The sequence below is a fragment of the Ranitomeya imitator genome, chromosome 4, assembly GCF_032444005.1.
Source record: "Ranitomeya imitator isolate aRanImi1 chromosome 4, aRanImi1.pri, whole genome shotgun sequence".
In the NCBI taxonomy this organism is placed as follows: Eukaryota; Metazoa; Chordata; class Amphibia; order Anura; family Dendrobatidae; genus Ranitomeya; species Ranitomeya imitator.
The window spans coordinates 413,760,950-413,780,226 of record NC_091285.1 but is presented as its reverse complement, the minus strand read 5'-3'; the positions used below and the strand labels follow the sequence as shown (position 1 = coordinate 413,780,226).

Below are 19,277 nucleotides of genomic sequence, written 5' to 3'. Positions count from 1 at the left end.
GATACACTCGTAAGTGTGACAGGGGACGAAGTCCTGCCCAGCGGGTCCGAGAGGGTGCGATGTGGGTGATACCACACTGCTCTCTCGGTCGCTTAATGTGGGGAAAACAGGGTGAGAGAACTGCACCGTTACCCTGAGGAAAGCATCTGAAAAAGAAAGGGGAAATGATTAATAACACACAACAAATCCCTGTAAGATAAATGCAGATCTGGTGTTAGATCCAGGTCCGCCTCCTACAGACACTAAGCAAAAACTGAGTTGCCTGGTGCCTGTCGGAGGGTGTATACTGCCGGGGAGGAGTTATCTTTCTTTATTTGCATAGTGTCAGCCTCCTAGCGACAGCAGCATACGCCCATGGTTCCTGTGTCCCCCAATGAAGCGAGAAAGAAATAAGTAAGGCTTGCACAAATCATCAAATTTGGCTTGGACATAGGTCTGGCCATTGCTCACTGTCTTGCGTGTATCACACATTAATTTGTTAGACAAAACTTCCTTCATCTTGGTCAGCAATATTTATAGAAACTAACTGCAGCATAAATATATAGGTATGAGAACCAAAATGCTTATGTAAAGCAAACATCTTGGGTAGCATACAAAAATATCAGCCACATTAAATGGCTTACAAGTATAATTAGGAGATAACCTGGCAAACATTACTGCATTACTCCAGCACTAGTTGTCCCAGCTTGTGCCATCTTTGCAGCAATAGGTGTTACCAAGCACTTCCTTATTTCATATCCATCTTGCATCACGGTCAATGAGCAAGGCGAAGTAGAAAATCCTTTTAAGATTTTTCACATAGAGTTACTGCAGACTTTGTATCTTAAGACCGGACAACCCCCTTAATTCAATTGTACTGTCAGGTCTCAAAAAAATAAAAAAATTAAAGTTTTGATATTTTTCTCAATTTTCCATATCTATATAAAATCAAACATCTTGCAAATGTCACACTAGCCACCAGGCCTAATATTAGAATCCCATTTCTATTATTTACAGAACTCTTTATCAATCTCATTATTGGAACTAAGGTAATTCGTAGTGTAACTTAAAGCTTGTCAGCCCCACTGTAAATCTAAAGGTACCGTCACACATAACGATATCGTTGCTTTTTGTGACGTAGCAACGATATCGTTAAGGAAATCGTTATGTGTGACAGCGACCAACGATCAGGCCCCTGCTGGGAGATCGTTGGTCGCTGAGGAAAGTCCAGCACTTTATTTCGTCGCTGGATCTCCCGCTGACATCGCTGAATCGGCGTGTGTGACGCCGATCCAGCGATGTCTTCACTGGTAACCAGGGTAAACATCGGGTTACTAAGCGCAGGGCCGCACTTAGTAACCCGATGTTTACCCTGGTTACCAGCGTAAACGTTAAAAAAACACACTACATACTTACCTTCAGCTGTCTGTCCCCGGCGCTCTGCTTCTCTGCACTCCTCCTGCATCCTGTGTCAGCGCCGGTCAGCCGGAAAGCACAGCGGTGACGTCACCGCTCTGCTTTCCGGCTAACCGGCGCCGACAGTGCAGAGGAAAGCAGAGCGCCAGAGGACAGACAGCGGAAGGTAAGTATGTAGTGTTTGTTTTTTTAACGTTTACGCTGGTAACCATGGTAAATATCGGGTTACTAAGCGCGGCCCTGCGCTTAGTAACCCGATGTTTACCCTGGTTACCAGGGACCTCGGGATCGTTGGTTGCTGGAGAGCTGTCTGTGTGACAGCTCTCCAGCGACGCTGCAGCGATCGACATCGTTGTCAGTATCGCTGCAGCGTCGCTGAGTGTGAAGGTACCTTAAAACAAAGCCCCCAACTATCATGGGTGTTTAACAGTACTGATCTTGTCATAAGGATCAAAGGGAGCTTTTAGGTTCCCCTAGGATCAAGGTGCAACTGAAAGCCCTGCATCCAGTAGAGTTACAACCCTGAAGATAACTCCTCTACACGGAACATAATACAGGACATAATGCATTTGCCACCAACATGATCTACAATTTCCAAACGGAAGCTTAACGCTCACCATTTAGGAAGGTCTCTAGACTGAATACTTTGATTCTCTTTTCTCTCTCTATGGGGTTGGGTCCAGCTAGATTGTTTGCACATGGTCCAGACCAGAAGACTTTGCACTGGCACAAACGGATGGCATAAATATCCTGCCCTTGCAGGGTAAGAATAAGTCCTCGGTCCATAACATCCAATAGATGGTTAGTGTAGAACTTCTGCTTTTCATTGCTGATCTCATCAGTTCCAGGAAACCGAACCTGCTCCAGAGTAGTAGGACCAAACAATTCTACTTGCTCTGGTGTTGGCTCAAGGCTACTGTAGAAAAGGCGGCAGCCATGAGGGTTGCTGACAGTCATTGCTCCGGCTTGCTTCCCTCTGTATAGGAACTTTATTTCCAAGTCTGTCACTGCAACAACAAAGTAAAAGAGGCTTCACCTAACATTCTCAGGCTAAGACACTACAGAAGGACATATGACATTTCTTCCCAATTCTATTATGTGTCATATCAGCACTTCTGAACCTGCGGCACTCATGCCACACCAATGACAATGAGGGTATAGGCAGTGCACCAAACCACAGCAATGGGTAAAGGGTGGGGAAAAAAAAAAAAAAAAAAAAAATGGAACAAAGGCTGGTCTGGGAGCTTTATATAGGGGTTCTGGCTTAAAGCCTATATCTTTATATAGGGGGTCTTCTTTGTGGTCTGCTTCCATTTTCATGTCAGGTAAAGGAGGACATTTATAACTTTTCAAAATTCAAATAATCAGGGATCCAGATTAGTATCTGTCATTACAGGGTTAACACTAAATTCCAGAGTTACTCTGTTGGAACTTTTAATCACTAAACCACATAAGCACTGCATCCCACCTAACACTGCTTTACTAGCTAGATCCTCGGTCCAAATTGTTATCTCTATAGTGTGAGATTGCTTAGCTCATTTCAGGAATAAAGAGGTCAGAAGGGGGGGCTTCTACAGTCCGCATTGTACAATAATAGACACTTTACTAAAGAAGATATGTGGCCTCAGTCATATGTATATTAAAGAAAATCTTACAATTATTAACAATTATGCCTAAAAATATTGTTACACAGCCACATTATTTGCACAGTAGGTGCACATTTCTACTCACATGGCAGCATCTGGGGACTAATAAGCAACTCGGGTATTCCTTGTTCAATGGGCGCTGACATCACCCCTTGTATAGGAAGTGCTGGATCTTGAGCTGGCTCCATATTCCCTGCAGGTACTAATTCTGACAGAGGAAGGACTACGGGTTGTGATACCATGCCTTGGGGAGATAATTCCACACCAGGATATCCTCCAGGGGCAGTTGCTTTTACAACAGCATCTGTTTGGGGCAAGTTATGCTGTAATAAATTTGCGCAGGGGCTAAAGTTGGGCTCTGCCTTAGGCCAAATGTAAGAAGGCAATGGATCTATATAATAATAAATAAAAAGAAAAAAAAGTTAAAAATGGCAGCACCAAGGAATTATTGGAATTACATATGACAATCATCATCTAAATCATCTAAGTTACAAGAGACCGCACTGTTGTATAGCTTTATGCTTCAAAGAAGCTGATGCCCAATTTATATTATGCGATATGGAAAAATACTTCTTCACATACAAGCAAATCAGTTATCACAGTCATGGCTTGTGCACGCGAACGTTTAAAATCGGAAGAGTTCTATCCATGGTTTTGATGGTTAGCACTAGTATCCATGTTACTCTATTGGACTGTGCACGTCCGTTTTTTCCTCGGACCGAGTGTTTCAAGGAAAAAAAAAAAAATCATTAACATGTATGATTTTGATCTGAGTGTCTTATCAAAATCGGCAATGCAAGTGTTTGGGTCTGTGGAAAACATCAGACTGCAGCACTCGGATGACCAGAGGCGTAGCTATGGGAAGGCGAGTGGGAGATTTGCTTCAAGCACAGTCGGGAAGTGGGGCGCCAACAGGCCAGCTGATGCGCCGGTCCTAGGTGTCTCCCCAGTGGCTGCCTTTTTCCAGCCCTCCACAGTGGGATTTAGCCATTCTCTGACCCGAATGTCAAACTGACATTCGCCTCAAAGAAAGTGCTGCACGCCGGTTCCCAGCAAATCGATTGTAATCGCATTTTCAGACGCGAGTACAATTGATGCCCTCACTGCCGCCACTCCTGGATCAGGGCGACGTCAGCAGAGTGATCAGGTCACCTGATCAGGTTGATGATGTCACTCATGGGCAGGGCAAACATTGGTCAGGTAAGCGCTTCCCTGGAGCTGAAGAGACCAAAGATTAATTGTTGGGAGAAAAAAAGAGACAATATAGGCAGCGGGGATGATTGGTACTGCAGACAGAGTATGAGGAGGGTGGAGGATTGGTGCTGCGGACACAATATGAGGAGCAGGAGAGGATTAGTGCACATACAGTATGGGGAGCAAGGGGGACCAGTGAATAGACAGTATGCCAGTATAGGGAGTGAGGGGGACCTGTAAGTAGACAGTATGTGGTAATGAGGAGGACGCATGAAGAGACTGTGTGGCAACATGGGTAGTCAAGGGGACCTGTTAGGAGATGGTATGAGTAGTGTGGAATATGTGATGAAACAGTATGAGGAATGGGAGGGAATGGGTGTGGAAATGTTTGAGACAATCAAGGGGAATAGTGTGAGGAGATATTATGGGGGGAGAACAGTGCGAAGAGGCACAGAATAAAGACTGGGTAGTGTGGGGGACAGTGTAGAGAAAGGGCAGCATGGAGGAGACACAGCTTGAGAGGGCAGTATGAATAGGGGGCCCAGTATGGAAAGCAAAGGGCAACGTGGAGGGAATGTACCATAAGTGAGAAAGTCTGGTGTCATATTTTATACAGGGAAAATAGTGAGGGGCAATTATTTATTCAGAGGCATAGTGTGGGGCAGATCTATTTATTTTGAAGCATTATAATAACGCTGTTATTTTTAAGGTCACCGGGTTGAGACATACTGCAGAAGTACGGAGAAGATGGAAGTCTGCAGAGATGAGAGGTGTATATGAAAAGTTATCATGGCGTCTGAACAAGATGAAGAAGAAAATAGAAGGACTCCAAATCAGACAGAATGCCACCTATAAAAAAAAAAGGCACCAGGACGCAAATGTTTATTTGTGTAACTGAATAACTTCTGTCAGTACTGTGGTTCCTGTGTGATCTGATGATGACGGATAACTCTCAATATCACCTTACCATTGTTATGGACATACTGGTAGTTTTAGGCTCACGTGATACAATTGTATATAGGACTAACCTAACATTACAATTTATTGCTGTACTATGCTTGGTGATTTATTGCTATACTGCTGGTGGTTCTGATAATGTATTTCTATACTGATGGTGGTTATGTTAATATATTCATTTACTGATGGTTGTGTTAGTATATTCATGTAGTGCTGGTGGGTCTGGTTATATATTCTTGTGGTGTTATTGGTTCTTATCCTGGACACATACAAAAGTGTATAACTTGTAAGATTACGTGATACATGGTCATGTTAATAAAGTATTGTGATGTCTCAGAAGAGAAGGGTTACTACATTTGTATTTATGTTAGAAGCATTAAAGAGGTTGTCTAAGTTTGTGATAAATCTGCACTCATTCTATATGACTGCAGACTTTGAATTCTCACAGCAAATGCATTGCACGCTGTCAAGATTCTCTGATGCGGACGGTGAGAGCAGCAGGTCATGCAGTTATGTGCCAACTAGACACGTGTGGCCTCACTCCATACAAAAAAAATTGAGTCAGGCCTCACATGTCTAGCTGGAATGTGGTTCCATAACTGTCCACTCTTGTCACTGGCACGGGAGAATTCGGACAGCCTGCAGTGCAGGCTAAGTGAGAATCAAATCTGGACAACCCCTAATTTTAACATTAAGCGCTGTAGTGTGCCCTGTCCTAACAGTGTGTAATATACTCACTGTTTGGGTTTGGTTCTGCTTGCCGATTACCACAGTTATCACATGATCACTCAAATGCGATTTTCATACTTCGATTCACTCAGTGAAGCAGGAGCTGTAGTATTTCACTGAACATTGACAGAATTCGGAAAAGCAGCTCGTCGGCATGTGGCAAAGTATGAAAATCGCATATAAGTGGTCACATGACAACTACTTAAACCACTTGAGCGGAAAAGGGGTGAGTGACGCAAACGGAATTCTTGCCCCAGGTGCCTGAAAACCTAGGTACACCCCTGAGATGACATTGAAGTGTGGTCCAATTTTCATGGACCGACTGAATGTAAAAGGAGAAATTGTATTTTTCTTTCCACCTCCAAGAAAAACGGATCCCACTCTGATCAAACTTTGATTAGCGTAAATCAGATCATTTTTCACAGATGGAGAAAGAGCTGTCGTATGACCCTAGCCTTATTGTGCTACAATCTCTCTCTAAGGCCTCTTTCACACGTCAGTGTCTCCGGTACGTGTACTGACAGTTTTCTCACGTAACGGAGACACTGACACACGTAGACCCATTCAAATGAATGGGTCTATGCACATGTCTCCGTGTTTTCACGGACCGTGTGTCCGTGTTGAAAACACGGAGACATGTCAGTTTTTCTCCGGCAGCACGGTCCGCAAAGCGTCCCGCACACGTGCACACGGAGAACAGTGTGCACTCTCCTCCGTGTGCACGTACCGCCCGCAGGAGAGACAGCGCTACAGTAAGAGCTGTCCCCCCACGTGTGGTGCTGAAGCCAGAATTCATTCCTTCTTCCCAGCAGCGCTTGCTGGAGAGAAGGAATGAAAATTCTTTTCATCTTTTCCCTTAAAAATAAAGTTTGTGCCTCCCCGAACCGCCTCCCATCCCCTGTGCGCCCCCCCTGCTTGCCAGGAAATACTCACCGACACACAGCTCCAGCGATGTCTCCTCTCAGCGGCTGCAGCCTGTGCTGTGTGAGCGGTCACGTGGTCCCGCTCATTACAGTGAGGAATATGCGCATATTCCTCACTGTAATGAGCGGGACCACGTGACCACTCACACAGGGCCTGCTGCCGGCGCTGAGAGGAGACATCGCTGGAGCTGGGTGTCAGTGATTATTTCCTGGCAAGCGGGAGGGCGCACAGGGGATGGGAGGCGGGAGGGGACGCACAAATTTTATTTTTAAGGGAAAAGAAAAAAAAAAAGAATTTTCATTCCTTCTCTCCAGCGAACGCTGCTGGGAAGAAGGGATGAATACCGGTTTCAGCACCGCACGCAGGAGACAAGCGCTTAACTGTAGCGCTGTCTCCTGCACGGTCCGTGTGGTCCTCAGTCGGCACACGGCTGCCTCACGTGTGCCACACTGATGTGCTACGTGAGCACACGGACACGGATAATTCCGGTACCGGAATTATCTGGACGTGTGAAAGAGGCCTAAGTATGCGCCAACATGCCTGTATTGCTTTACTAATCCCCAGTTGTTCCTGCACTTACCACTGATATCCAGCATTGGGAAAATGGTGTCAATCTGAAAGTGGAGAAATGATGCATATGAGTAAAGTATGTAGCTACGACTATACAGAGTGATAATGAGGGCAGAAGAATTTGCAAATTTTCTATTTGTGCACAGACATTTAACCCCTTAATGACAGCCAATATTGTCTTTTTACTGACCAGAGGAAAAATAAAATGAGAATATCGCCCTGCTGGGACAAAAATGCAGCAGGGTCAGCTGAATGCTATCACTTAGCATGCTACATCGACCACGATAGTTGTTAGCACTGATCGTGGCCGTTTAACCACCTAGATGCAGCAGTCAATAGTGACAGGTCATCTAAATTGTTAAAAGAGGAAGACTGCTTGCTCTAAAACACCACTGGTACTCTGTGATTGTGATCGTGTCGTCCCAATGGTTACCATGGCAACATGAGTCCAAGGAATGGCCTCAAAGTGTGCTAGCTACAGACATTATCATCACTGTCCCCATTGGAGCACACAATCTAGATTCTCCATTAGTATGTTTTTGGAGTCTGGGATGAAACAGAAGAACCTGGAGGAAACCTTCCATATCTCCATTTTTCCCCTTTGGTACTTCAGATTTTTCCTTTTCTACTACCAAGAGCTGTAACTTTTTTTTCTAAATAGTCATATGAGGTCTTGATTTTTGTAGGACAAGTAATTTTGAATGACATCGTTCAATTTAGCATAGGATGAACTGGGAAAAAAAAAATCAAAGTAGGGTGAAATTGTGAATTTTTCTTTTTGTGCGAGTTTTGTACTTACAGCGCTTACTGTGCAGTAAAAATAACCCGACAACGTGATTGTGCAGGTCAGCACGGTTACAGCGACGCCAAATATATTCAGTGAAATGTGGAAAAATATCAATAAATATAAAAAAGTGATTTTAAAAACGTCAAAACTTCGTACACAAATGTGTTTTGAGTCACCGTTTTTGAGATCTATTCCTTTTTTTTCCCATTGCTGGAGCTGCGAGAGGGTTTTTTTTTTTGCATAGTGAGTCGAGGTACATATAATGTTCTAACAGCATTTTGTTTGGGTGGGTCCAGTGATTAAAGTCTGGCATACACAGTACAATTTTTTTTTTTTTAATTTACCATACATGAATAATTTTATACTTTGAAAAGATTGGGCTTTTACAGATGCAGAGATAGCAAAAATGCTTATGTTTGGATTGTAAAAAAGGGGCGATTTCAAATTTCAGGCATTTATATTTCTTAAGAATTAAAAAAACAAACAAAAACAAACGACTTTTATTCCCTCTAGGGAACATGAGCTTGCGATCCTTTGAAGATAATGTACAATATGCTGCAATGGTTTAGTCTTACCTCTTCCTCATCATCACATCCATTATCATCCACCAACGGTTCTGCAAAAACAACATTATGTGAGTAGTTATGCAGCAGTACATAGTATGACCAGTGAAAATGGAAAGCAGTAGGAATGAAGGGAACAGAGTGGATGGAAATATTTAGAATGAAAAGTCTAGCACCTTCATTTTGTCCTGGGAGATCACATAGCTGGTAGATCTTGAATGGCTGCATGGGAGTTTCTTTGGTGCCATCATACAGAAGCTTGAACTCTCGGCTTTTGTTTAGGGCACAGCGCAGGTTTGCCTTCCATTTTGCAGGGTCAGGCTCATCTTTTCCCTCTAGATACTTCCCAGTTTCCATAGCCCAAGCCTTTAAATAGGATAAACAGATGTGAACTTAAAGCTCAACTGAGATGGATCACATACATCCACAACTCTCTGCATTGAACGTTTCCATAATTCCTTATTGAAGAGTTCTAGGTTAATAATAATGTTATTGGCTCATTTTTCTTCACAAGTCAAGTTCTCCTTTTCCTATGCTATGCACTACGATGAAAACATACTGCTCATTCCAACTGCTAAGACATATGCAATAATATAGTAATGTTCTATATACATACAGCTAAAGGGGTCTTTTAATGCTTTATGTCACACAATATCTGGCATGATCAATTGCCCCTATATTATAAATTCTTTATACTCCATGAAAGCGGACTAAAAGCATCAAAACGTCATGTTGTCGCTAGACTAAAGAATATATATTTATCCACAAAATCAGTGAAAATTACCGTTCTATTTGGTGCTTCCTCATCATCTTCCAGTGTCGCACCCACCTTAAATATAGTGTTTTCCTCATCTTGTGCTGGTATATGACGCGTTGCGTGACGCCAAGGGATCCTAAACAGCTTGTGATCCGGATCTTCCCAGTGTAAACCTGGGTATTTTCCACTGTCCACCTGAGCCACCAACCATGGCTTAAGACGAATACGTCGAGGGTGCGGGTTCATGTCCACGTGGGGTTGTTATAGTATCAGGATAGAAATGGCATCCAACAGCCACATCATCATATGGTGTCCTGAAAACAACAGAATACAAACAACCTTCATTCAGCCTTTCATACCATTCTGTAAACCAGGTCACCTTCAAAGGAGTAGAAATTATTTAGAGTGTTAATGAGGTCCAAATCCAGGTTAAAAGCTCTATCGATCTTTCTAGGATGTGTGCTTTCCTCTTCACCCTCACACAGATGACATTATACAATTCTGGAATCCCGCAACCATTGCAGGCTAATAAAAGAAAAACGTTCTAATCTTCGTCATCCTTACAGAACTGGAGAGAAAGTAGAAATCATGGAGCAAACCATTCTTTCTATAAGAAGTGTCTTTAGTGGGAGTTTTCTTTTTTTTACGTAATGGCAGCCATACATTTCAGTTCTTGGACCAGCAGTCATTCAACCAACTGCTATTCATCTCAATCCAGACTACATGTGTCATCTTGGCAGGGTTTGGACCACCCGCGACAGAGAAAAGGTCGCCTTAGCTATTGCACTTTACGTACTGCTTTGGGTCAGATGACTACACAGGAAGGGCTGTCTGGTGACAAAGGACCAGAGGTGAATCAGCCAAGGCCAGAGTGGCTGCCACAGGATATGGCATCTGGCATATTTGAACTAGAACTTATAAAACTTACCTTAACTCTTGCAACCTTATTTATAGATCGTATGGTTGGAAAAAAAAAAGAAGATGCCTATCAAGTTCAATTGAGATATACTAAAGAATATGTATAACAGAAAGGGGTATGGGTACACATATTTAGAAATCTGATCCCCCTAAATGAAGGTATAGGGGTGGAGCCGCATATTCATCACTGTAATGAGCGGTACCACATGACCGCTCGCACAGGACAGGCTGCTGACGCTGAGAGGAGGCATCGCGGGAGCTGGGTGAGTATTGCTCTGCAAGCAGGCGGGCGCACGGGGGTGGGAGGCGGGAGGTGACCCCAAACTTTAAACAAAAAAAAAAAACCTTGATTTTTCATTCCTCTTCTCCAGCAAACGCTGCTGGGGAGAAGGAATGAATGCCGGCTTCAGCACCAAGAGCAGGGGACAGCGCTTAACTGCTTAACTGTAGCGCTGTTTCTCCTGCGGCGGTACGTGCACATGGAGTAGAGTGCACACTGTTCTCCGTGTGCGGGACGCTTTGCGGACCGTGCTGTCGGAGAAACGCGGACATGTCTCCGTGTTTTGCACACAGACACACGGTCTGTGAAAACACGCTGACATGTGCAGAGACTCATTTATTTTGATGTGTCTACGTGAGAGTCAGTGTCTCCGGTACATGAGGAAACTGTCACCACACGTACCGGAGCCACTGACGTGTGAAATTGGCCTTACAGGGGATGCCGCTGCGAGCAGCACTGGACTTTATTTATGTGTTCCCAGATGCAAGCGATTGCATTTATGCAGTATTTAGACAAATAACGACATTTACTTAACTTGCTTGGGTCACTGTCTCACTAATTTCTTTGGCGAAAAAGGCCTCTGCTTTACAGTCAATTTGCCACTAATCATGAGGGCGCTGTGTATCATAATTAATTTTCATTAGCCTAAGGCTTAGCTCATATGTGAGAATTTTTGGTTGCTGTGCACGATGGACAGCACACGGACCAAATAATAATCGGTATGCTTGTGCATGTTAGCGATTTTCAACTCCATGAAAAAAAATTGGAGCATGGACTATGGGTCCGTTTTACAGACCAGACTAAAGCATGTAAATACAGGCAGCTCTAGCACCCATCCGCTATTTGGATCACCACATGGAGACAGTCACATTCAAGTTGTCGACGTGACTGCCTTTTTTTTTTTCCCTATATAGGGGTCTGTACCCAACCTATACAATATAATGTGAATACATCCATTTAGTTTGCAATATTGCAAGGGAATTTTCTACTCTCCTCAGTGGGGGGCAGGGGCAGGGGAAACTGCTTGCCCAAGGCTTCATTGGTTACAAATATATCGAAAACTCGTGAGGATCAGTTTCATCATGAACTCTCTGGGGATTCTCATTGTGCAGCCAAACAGGAATCAAACACATTGTATTGTAAGTCTTACTCTTATTGCAAGCGACAATAACAGTACAGGAGCATAGAATATTTCATTCTTGTTGTTTGTTTCCATGACACATTACTTCCGGTTCTCCAGAATATATTATTGTAGTGTTCGGAAACAAACTAACGACAGGAAGAGCGGTTGTCCACTACTTAACCACCCCTTTTAAATGGTACCAATCAGCAGTAGTTGATTGCCTGCAATGGTCATGTCACAGCCCCCCGCAATATATTGATGGATGGAGGAGAGGCACTGGTCCAAGAGGAATCAACTTAATTTTCCACCCCCTGGCACCATTCAAATGGGGCTGTTAAGTAGTGGACAGACCATCTACTACTGACTTGCAGGATTAATTATCCATTATCATGAAACTACTACAAGTACAGTGGTATTCTGAAATTATATAGCAATAATAAAATGTACCCATGACGACGAGTTAGATCTGTCCTGTTCGCTTTGGTGTCTGCATAACCACATATGCCTTTATGAAGATTCTGCTGTAATACTAGTGTAATACGGGAATTAGTTTATATAACAACCTTGCTCCTCTTATCACGTTACGGCTAAATGTAACTCTGGAAACCTCATACATATCATACAGTCATGAGACAATGATGCGCACCATTCATTCACCAGTAAAAAGGGACTTTACCACCATGTCTCTAAAAATTGGACTGAAGGAAATGAAACTGAACATCCTGCATTAGAAACCACATTACCCAGCAGGATGTATGTGCATAATGTTACCATAGTGTACAGACAATATTACCCTCCACGGTAGCGGCATATAACTGTACGAAGCATGTAGGCTGTAAAGACATGCTAACTTATCAGGCTGCAGTATTTGGTCAGTGTTTTACCTCAGTATTTCTCAGCCAAAACCAGGAGTGGGTGATAAATGCAGAAGTGGTGCATATGCTTCTATTAAGGTACCGTTACACTAAACGACTTACCAACGATCACGACCAGCGATACGACCTGGCCGTGATCGTTGGTAAGTCGTTGTGTGGTCGCTGGGGAGCTGTCACACAGACAGCTCTCTCCAGCAACCAACGATCAGGGGAACGACTTTGGCATCATTGAAATGGTCTTCAACGATGCCGAAGTCCCTGGGTAACCAGGGTAAACATTGGGTTACTAAGTGCAGGGCCGCGCTTAGTAACCCGATATTTATCCTGGTTACCATTGTAAAAGTAAACGTCACCGCTGTGCTATGCTTTACGGCCGGCGCTGACAGTCAGTGCGGGAAGCTGATGGCGGCGGACGTGACAGACATCGGAATGTGAGTATGTAGTGTTTTTTTTTTTTTAACTTTTACAATGGTAACCAGGGTAAATATCGGGTTACTAAGCGTGGCCCTGCGCTTAGTAACCCGATATTTACCCTGGTTACAAGTGAACACATCGCTGTATCGGCGTCACACACGCCGATCTAGCGATGACAGCGGGTGATCAGCGACCACAAAAAGGTCCTGATCATTCCCCAACGATCTCCCAGCAGGGGCCTGATCGTTGGTCGCTGTCACACATAACGATATCGTTAGCAGGATCGTTGCTACGTCACAAAAAGCGTAACGTTGCAACGATATCGTTAACGAAATCGTTATGTGTGAAGGTACCTTTATACTTTTCCTCTAATTGTTCCACTCCTGGTTGTGGCTTACAAATACTGAGGTAAAATACTGACCAAATACTGCTAGTGTGACGGCAGCCTAACAATGTCAAGATTTATTGAAAGTTATATTGAAGTTAAAACTCAGTTGGATAACACTAAGTAACCTATGCAAAAAATACAATTAAAAATACAATTAATTTCTTTTTGTACGAAAGCAGGAAATCTTCAGTGCCTGGTTTAACAATCTGTTACAAAATCTCATAACAAGCACTATTCTCACTGGCAATTGTAAGACGTTTTCCCACAACAAAACTCTAGTTTTCACCTATTAAAAGGCGTACTCCAGTGAGAAAAAAAAAAAATTATTGTAATGGCTATACCTTCACAAACAACATGAATAGTGCAGTGTCCCCCCCTCACAGTACCTGGGTCCTGTGCGACGCTGCTGCTGCCCCCCCTTCCTTATCGGACGTTACGTCACACATCGGGGGGGTTAAAAATGACACTTAGCATGTAGGCTTTCTAAACTTCACCACAGGCTTTAAAAGGTAATATTTGGCCAAAAGTAGAGATGATCGACTTGCTTGGTGCAACCCTGGTCCATGGCTCAGGTCATTGCTCGCTGGCCATGTACAGGAACTACGTGACCCGCGGAGGAGCTAAGCGATCTGCTCAACTTTAGTTGGTTACATTGTTTTTAACCGTTAATTTCACCCAAACACCATGTGTGAACCCAGCCTAATAAACAATACCGTTTGTTATCCATTCGGGCCTATAGCAGCTCCCACTTCCTCCTTTCCCTATAATGTTTGCACCCCACTGGGAGCTGGTTGAGTTATTTCTAGTCTGCACATATACAAACTATTCAGCTACATTAGAGATAATGGCTTTTTTTGCATTACTAATGTATCACCCTCAATGCTATGTAAATTGTAAGCCTGTTAGCCGAGCTCTCGTTTATATGGTAACATTATATATTCAACAGCAATTGTGTGTCATTGTACCCTGTAACTTTTATAAGGCTTTGGTAGATGTTGGCACATTAGAAATATTATGAATAGTACTGAAAAATATTGTAAATTGGACAATAACTGTTAGAACTTGGCCATTGTATGGCTCCATTTGGTATAGCGCCAATATGGCTTCCACTGAAACATACTACATGTTCCCCTCCGTTACAGGAAGTTGGGTGATGTGATCTCCCGTCTGACAACCAGTCCTGTAATGTCCAATGTCAGTGACTACCTGTAAACTGCAGGATGACCTTATCACCTAGAAAATCCCTAGACAGCTCCGAGTCCTCCCCTTCCCACCCTCTGTATGGTCTCCCATGCTTTGAAAGATGTGAGTGAAGAATTATTCAAGTGTCTAAAAGAAAAATGGTCTTTGTAAAAATTGTGCTGTATTGGTGGCTATAGGCAGCAACGACCATTCATCTTTTATTTATTATACTTGCTTATAGAGCGCCATCATATTCTAGAATGCTTTACAGACATCACTGTCCCCGTTGGGGCTCACAACTAAATTCACCATCAGTTAGGCTATGTGCACACGTTGCGGATTTCTGTGCGGATTTTTGTGCGGATTTTTCCGCTCAGTTTTTGAAAAATCCGCAGATAAAACGTACTGTGTTTTACCTGCGGATTACCCGCAGATTTCCAGCATTTTTTGTGTAGATTTCACCTGCGTTTTACCACCTGCGGATTCCTATAAATGAACAGGTGTAAGACGCTGCGGAATCCACACAAAGAATTGACATGATGCGGAAAATACAATGCAGTGTTTCCGTGTGGTATTTTCCGCAGCATGTGCACTGAGGATTTTGTTTTCCATAGGTTTACATGGTACTGTAAACTGGATGGAAAACTGCTGCAAATCTGCAGGCAAATCCGCAACGTGTGCACATAGACTAAGTATTTGGAGTATTGCAGGAAACCAAGCAAACACGGGGAGAACATACAAACTGTTTGCATTTTTACACAGAATTATAGTTCTGACAGTATTATTTCTGCTTTACATAAAATCATTAAATAGGATACAGTGCGATTCTACTGTGTATACATCATGTAGGACGCAGTGCGATTCTGCTGTGTATACATCATGTAGGACGCAGTGCGATTCTACTGTGTATACATCATGTAGGACGCAGTGCGATTCTGCTGTGTATACATCATGTAGGATGCAGTGCGATTCTGCTGTGTATACATCATGTAGGATGCAGTGCGATTCTGCTGTGTATACATCATGTAGGACGCAGTGCGATTCTGCTGTGTATACATCATGTAGGACGCAGTGCGATTCTGCTGTGTATACATCATGTAGGACGCAGTGCGATTCTGCTGTGTATACATCATGTAGGACGCAGTGCGATTCTGCTGTGTATACATCATGTAGGACGCAGTGCGATTCTGCTGTGTATACATCATGTAGGATGCAGTGCGATTCTGCTGTGTATACATCATGTAGGACGCAGTGCGATTCTGCTGTGTATACATCATGTAGGATGCAGTGCGATTCTGCTGTGTATACATCATGTAGGACGCAGTGCGATTCTGCTGTGTATACATCATGTAGGATGCAGTGCGATTCTGCTGTATATACATCATGTAGGACGCAGTGCGATTCTGCTGTATATACATCATGTAGGACGCAGTGCGATTCTGCTGTATATACATCATGTAGGACGCAGTGCGATTCTGCTGTATATACATCATGTAGGATGCAGTGCGATTCTGCTGTATATACATCATGTAGGACGCAGTGCGAGTCTGCTGTATATACATCATGTAGGACGCAGTGCGATTCTGCTGTGTATACATCATGTAGAATGCAGTGCGATTCTGCTGTGTATACATCATGTAGGACGCAGTGCGATTCTACTGTGTATACATCATGTAGGATGCAGTGCGATTCTGCTGTATATACATCATGTAGGACGCAGTGCGATTCTGCTGTATATACATCATGTAGGACGCAGTGCGATTCTGCTGTATATACATCATGTAGGATGCAGTGCGATTCTGCTGAAAACACATCACAGAAGACACACAGAGGCTTGAAATGTATACACATCACATAGGATACATCAAAATTATGATGTGTATACATCAAAGGATACACAGACTCTGAATGTATATATTTACTTTACTCCCTTATATATCCCCATTAATTTCACAGTGTCACATAGGACACAGATGCTGAGATAGATAGAGAGAATATATATATATATATATATATATATATATATATATATATATATATATATACACACACACATAACATACATATATACATACATACTACATCAAAAGGTAGCAGAGACTTTGCTGTATGTAAATCACATAGGACTCATTGAGACTACTGCATCCCTCACATAAGATACTCTGAACTGAAGCTATGGCATACATCAGCTCTATGTAACTGATCTATAACTTGTAACATGAGCAATCTTATCAGTCTCTGGCATCTTAGGAAATATAGTCTGTATTAGGGGAACCACAAAGAAGAAGGAATCATGTGCCCTACAACCCAGACAAGGCACAATAACTAAAACAACAAGGACAAGAGCCTCTACATTATTCTTTAACCCCTTAACCCTCGGAGCTTTTTTTTCGGTTTTCATTTTTTGCTCCCCTCCTTCCCAGAGCCATAACTTTTTTATTTTTCTGTCAATTTGGCCATGTGAGGGATTGTTTTTTGCGGGACGAGTTGTACTTTTGAACGACATCATTGGTTTTAGCATGTCTGGTACTATAAAACGGAAAAAAAATCCAAGTGCAGTGAAATTGCAAAAAAAAAAGTGCAATCCCACACTTGGTTTTTACCTTGGCTTTTTTGCTAGGTTCACTAAATGCTAAAACTGACCTACCATTATATAATTCTCCAGGTCATTACGAGTTCATAGACACCAAACATGTCTAGGTTCTTTTTTATCTAAGTGGTGAAAACAAGTTCCAAATTTTGCTAAAAAAAAAAAAAAAATTGTGCAATTCTCCAATACCTGTTGCATCTCCATTTTTCGTGATCTGGGGTGGGGTGAGAGCTTAATTCTTGCGTGCCGAGCTGACGTTTATATTGATACCATTTTGGAGCAGATACGTTCTTTTGATCGCCCGTTATTGCATTTTAATTCAATGTAGCGGCGACCTAAGCAATGTAATTCTGGAGTTTTGATTTTCATCGCTACGCCGTTTAGCAATCAGGTTAATCCTTTTTTTATTGATAGATTGGGCAATTCTGAATGCGGTGATACCAAATGTGTAGGTTTGATTTTTTTTATTGTTTAATTTTGAATGGGGCGAAAGGGGGATGATTTGAACTGTTATTTTTGTATTTTTAAAAACATTTTTTATTTTATTTTGCCATGCTTCAGTAGCCTCCATGGGAGACTAGAAGCTGGCACAACTTGATCGGCTCAGCTACATAGTGGCGATGCTCAGATCGCCTCTATGTGGCTGAATTGCGGAGTTGCTATGAGCGCCGACCACAGGGTGATGCTCACAGCAATCCGGCATCAACAACCATAAAGGTCTCAAGGAGACCTCTGGTTGTCATGCCGAAGCACCGATGACCCCCGAACACGTGGCAGTGTTCACCGATGTGCTTGTTAAATGCCGCTGTCAGAGTTTGACAGCGGCATTAAACTAGTTAATATGTGCGGGTGGATCGCGATTCCACCCGTGTCTATTGCGAGCACGTCAGCAGTTCAAAACAGCTTTGATGCGTGCTCACCGCTGGAGCCCACATCAAAGCGGGGGTACTGTCATTGGACGTACTATTCCATCCAATGGCAGAAAGGGGTTAATATAGTTTATCACATAAGCAAAAAAAAGAGAACATTTCAGGATGAAGTGTCACTTGATGCATTGCTGATAAATATATTAAACTAATATTTTCCTTAAAAACTTTATTTTAGCAGGATGACAGAGTCATCGCAGGACAAAAACTTGATGAAACAGAAGTTTTTGTCCTGATGAGGAGATCCTGCTTTGAACTTGAAACGCGTTGACTCTGTAAACCTGCTAAAATAAAGTTTAGGGAAAATATTAGTTTAATATATTTAATCAGCAGCGCATCAAGTGACACTTCACCTGGATATGTTCTCCCGTGTCCTGCAGCAGCTGATACATGCGATTCTTACATTTTGCTTAGGTGCAACACTGCCAGGTGAGCAGATGTTGGTTTCTGTGCTTGTTTTACAATTAAAACCCTATTTTGCGCTCTCTTATTTCCCACATTACCATAAGCAAAAAAAAAAAAAAAAGGCATTTGCCCGACCGCTTCTTTAACCTGGTGCACCAGGAGCCAATTTGGACTTTTGTAATCCAGTTACATTTTTTAAATTAAACGCAAGGTGGAATGAAAAAAATAAAAAAAACAAACACACCTCTAAAAATTAGTTTATTTTTTTCCACTAAATTACTGATTTAATCCCAAAATTGTCATTCTTACAAAAAGCGGAAAATAGACCCCAAAACACAACATGCCTTAGAATGTTGGAGCACTGCTTGACTTTTGGAGATTTTGCTGGAATAAATGGTGGGTACCAATTGCAGAGATTTTTAGAGAACATACCAACAGGGTTAATTAAAAAAAAAAAAAAGAAGTGACCCCTAGTTTGGAAATTACAACCCTTGAATTCATCTACGGCTGCAGTGAATATTTTGGCCCCATGGTGATGTAAATCTTTGTTGCACACAGAGCCACACAATGGGGGGTAGAAGGGAGGGAGGCCATCTGGATTTTACTCTGCGGCTGGTGGGTGACATCTCATTTTTCCAAAGCCTTTATACTACC

General features: G+C 42.7%; 1 protein-coding gene across 1 annotated transcript in view; it reads right to left on the bottom strand.

Moving 5' to 3' along the window:
- IRF5 (interferon regulatory factor 5) overlaps positions 1-19,277 on the bottom strand; it is a 58,995-nt gene that overhangs the window by 16,117 nt on the left and 23,601 nt on the right. Inside the window, exons 2-7 of the mRNA XM_069765429.1 lie at positions 9,595-9,836; positions 8,942-9,131; positions 8,778-8,818; positions 7,426-7,459; positions 3,127-3,432; positions 2,013-2,402 (exon numbers count right to left, since the gene is read on the bottom strand). Coding sequence (XP_069621530.1) covers positions 2,013-2,402; positions 3,127-3,432; positions 7,426-7,459; positions 8,778-8,818; positions 8,942-9,131; positions 9,595-9,768 — 1,135 coding nt within the window. The 5' untranslated portion in view covers positions 9,769-9,836. The remainder of the gene's footprint in view (positions 1-2,012; positions 2,403-3,126; positions 3,433-7,425; positions 7,460-8,777; positions 8,819-8,941; positions 9,132-9,594; positions 9,837-19,277) is intronic.